Raw genomic sequence first — 3,945 nt, forward strand, 5'->3', positions numbered from 1 at the left:
GAGGGAACACTGGATAGGAGTGTTAAAAATTAGATTCCCTCTCTTGAACTGTTGTGGATATAGCCAGGAATATAAGGGAAGGAGTTGCTGGACTTGAGCAAAACAGTACATTTCTATACAGAGAAACAGGAACAGCCTGGCCAAAACATGCCTAAAAGGGAATTTAGAGAGACTGCCTAGAATAGCTTTGAAGATGGCCAAGAAACAAAGAAATAACACAATTATATTGCCTTGCGTAGATTAGAAGCCATCTAACCCATATGTATTATTTGTTCATGCCCAAGTACCAAAGTGTCAGAGAATAGCAAGAAATGTCCAGCTTCACAGAAAGTAGGTTCAAAGATGGATGTATTGGTTAAGGGCCAAAAGATAATCACTATTTTTAAATAGACTTGGTTAAGATAAAAAGTAGCAAGAATGATCTAACAGTTTATTTATATTTCAAGAAGACATTTCAGGTATAGATAACATTGTACGGTGTTTGAAGTTGTGAGATAAGTAGTTAGCCGAGAATGTGCATCCGTTGTTAACTGGGACAGTTAGCCATTGTTAGGACAAGATGTTAAAAAGCTATTAATGTGGGAATTTGAAGTGATTGGCAGCTTCTTCTCAGAAGGGAATCCTTGCTTGTGACCTGCTTATCTTTGGGGTAAGATACCATTATGGACTCATGTAACTGCTCTTGTTTAGTTATCTATGTAACAATGTTGGATGGTATAATTTCCTGTTGATTTAGTCAATGTTTAGAATGCAACGGTAATGCTTTAGTAAAAGGTTACAGTTGACGCAGAGACTCTCTAGTAGTATTTGCTTGTGTACTGTACCTGTAATGAACCTAAAATGCTATTGAGGTGTACCTCTATCCAGGAGTTAAGTGATCTGATATAGAAAAGCTAACTATATGGCTAAGATAGATCCAGGTGGGTAGCCGTGTTGGTCTGAAGCAACAGAAGAAAATTTGAGTCCAGTGGCACCTTAAAGACCAACAAGTTTTCTTCTTGGTCTAAGTTTTTGTGTGCATACACACAAAAACTTATACCCAGGATTAAACTTGTAGGGCTTAAAGATACCACTGGACTCAAACTTTGTTCTATATTTCTAAGACTTCTTCAGTCCGTGGCTATATCCAAATCAGACCTGACCAGAGTAATCCGGAACACGACTCTGAAGTGGTATATGGTCTGCCACCTCAGGATTTTATCGCCTCATTCTGTTGCATGGATAGATCCAGGGCTATTTTTGGGCAGGAACGCACAGGAACAGAGTTCCGGCTGGCTTCCAAGTTGGCCACGCCCAGCAGGAACGCATTATCATAATAGGCCACACCCAACAGCAGAAACTCATTAGGGATGTGTGGCCTAACAAGCAAAGGAGTTCCTGCTACAAAAAAGCCCTGGGTTTGGACAACAAACAAGGTAAACAGAATAAGAAGCAAAAGGTGGATGTGGCTGGATGACCACACTTCTGGTAACATGGGGGTGCGGCCTAGTATGCCAATGAGCTGTGCTGTCAGGGGTGTGGCCCAATATGCTAATGAGTTTCTGCTGCTGAGTGTGGCCTATTATGCTAATGAGTTCCTGCTGGGCTTTTTCTACCAAAAAAGCCCTGGATAGATCTAGACTCCAAACCGCCACAGCTGAATCACGAGGAGCCATACACACCTGCTTAGACCCTCCTCTGATCAGATTGTCCTAATGGCTCCATTTGCCTGTTGGGTGAGGACTTTCTCTGGGAGGACAAGAGCCCTTTTGCCAGGGCCTCTGGCCCTTTGAAAAGGGCTCTCAGTGTTGTGCTCTTGCCGTGAGCCTTTGAAGAAATACAATGCTATTGCAATGGAGTGATTTGGTATATTTTTAAAATTATTTTAAGGTGATGCATCTTGTTAACTGGCTCAAACAGGGGGAGCAGAAATTTCCCAACACATAAGAAAATGCAGATCTCTTGCTCGAGGTCTTTGTGAGAATAAAAAGCTAAGGACCCAGAAGCCTTTTAAGAACTATATTCAGTGGGAGATTCAATTAACAGGTCAAAGGTACCTTCTGAAAATATTTGTACTTTAATGTTATAAAATACCCCTAGGAGGATTACAAAGGGTTTTTTAAAAAATTCTTTGTCTCTATTATAGCTCCTTACACAACTAAACATCCCGCTGATGAGTCAGGATGATCAAATGATTAGATCTTTAAAAAAACACACATACACAGCAAATGAAGAAAACTAGACTCAAACCCTAGGTCTTGTGCAGAAGATGGAAAAGAACACAAAGAATGAGGTGGGTAGCGCAGGGGGTGGAGAAAGGAGGGCAGAATAACTTCTGTTTAGCGCTCGGTTCCCTTCTACGTAGGTGGTCATTTGATGCCAGCCATCTGTCTGTCCAAAGGAAGATCTACCAGATCGTCACGGAATGAGTTCTCTTTCCAGAGATGTACGGTGCACCGGCAAGGGACACGCCCCCCTCAAATCGTTTGCCACGGTTTCCCCATGGACTGGATATGCTCCTTCGCTTTCATCCGTAACGCAGCTATGCTGGTATTCCGAGGGTCTACCTCTTCCAGGGGGAATTTGTCCACAAAGTTGGTCCCGCATTGGTAGGGTGGAGGAGGCCCCATGGCCCCGAGGGGCTGTAGAGTGTGACCCATGGGAGGAGAGTTCAGGAAAGGGGGAGGGGTGTAGCTGCTGGGGAGGCTTTGCGGGGAAGCCACGAAGCCCGGCAGAGTCTGGAGGGGGCTGCCATTGGACATAGGAGGGCTCAGCCATGACTCCAGGGGCAAATTGCTGCTGATGGTCCCGAGGGTGGAGGGCTGCGGAGAGCGGTTAAAGGAGAGGATGGGGGAGTCCTGCAGCTTCATAGAAGTCACCTCCAGCTTCTCCTGCCTCCTCCATTTGGCTCTCCGGTTCTGGAACCACACCTGCACACACACAAAAGGTTAAGAATTAGCAGAACATAAAGAGAGTGTGGTTTCTTGTCACTGACATTATTCACCAGCAAAATAGAAGGAGGAGGAGGAGGAGATTGGATTTATACCCCACCACTACCTGAAGGAGTCTCAAAGCAGCTTACAATCTCCTTTCCCTTCCCCTCCCCACAACGGACACCCTATGAGGTGGGGGGGGGCTGAGAGAGCTCTCTCGAGAACTGCCCTTGAGAGAACAGCTCTGAGAGAGCTTGTGACTGACCCAAGGTCACACCAGCATAAGAACATAAGAACATAAGAGACGCCAATGTTGGATCAGGCCAAAGGCCCATCCAGTCCAACACTCTGTGTCACACAGTGGCCACAGTGGCCAGAAATACCAGTGCCATCAGGAGGTCCAGCAGTGGGGCCAGGACATTAGAAGCCCTCCCACTGTTGACCCCCCCCAAGCACCAAGAAGACAGAGCATCACTTGCCCCAGAGCCCCTAGCTATACCTTGTGGCTAATAGCCACTGATGGACCTCTGCTCCATATGCTTATCTAATTCCCTTTTGAAGCCATCCATGCTTGTAGCACCCACCACTTCCTGTGGCAGTGAATTCCAAGTGTTAATCACTCTTTGGGTGAAGAAGGACGTCCTGTTATGATAATGAGTTATGCTAATGAGTTCCTGCACCTCTTTTTCTACGAAATGACCCCTGGCACCCCTAACCACTACACCAAACTGGCCCTCCTATCGCCACCCCCTGCATTACCCACCACATTCTTTGTGTTCTTATCCATCTGACCAGCCACTTGCCAGGCAAGTAGGAGATGGGGAGGTGGGGACCTCTGTTGGGGGGGGGGTGATCAGCGTCCCCAGCACAATGACAATCAGAAGTGACAGCATTGCACTGGACATGATGCTCTGGCATCCAGCCCAAACTCTATGGTTTAAGCGTAGAGTTTGAGACAGATGTTAGATCACCACCTGGTGTGTTGACATCACTTCCTGGTCATGTCAGAAGCAATGTCATCACACCGGGAATG

General features: G+C 46.1%; 1 protein-coding gene across 1 annotated transcript in view; it reads right to left on the reverse strand.

Annotated features, from left to right (window-relative positions):
- Positions 1–2,456: 2,456 nt before the first annotated feature.
- Positions 2,457–3,945, reverse strand: part of RAX (retina and anterior neural fold homeobox) — an 18,975-nt gene continuing 17,486 nt past the window's right edge. Inside the window, exon 3 of the mRNA XM_015405842.1 lies at positions 2,457–2,909. Coding sequence (XP_015261328.1) covers positions 2,457–2,909 — 453 coding nt within the window. The remainder of the gene's footprint in view (positions 2,910–3,945) is intronic.

This window comes from Gekko japonicus, unplaced genomic scaffold, assembly GCF_001447785.1.
Source record: "Gekko japonicus isolate JY-2015 unplaced genomic scaffold, Gekko_japonicus_V1.1 scaffold201, whole genome shotgun sequence".
Classification (NCBI taxonomy): domain Eukaryota; kingdom Metazoa; phylum Chordata; class Lepidosauria; order Squamata; family Gekkonidae; genus Gekko; species Gekko japonicus.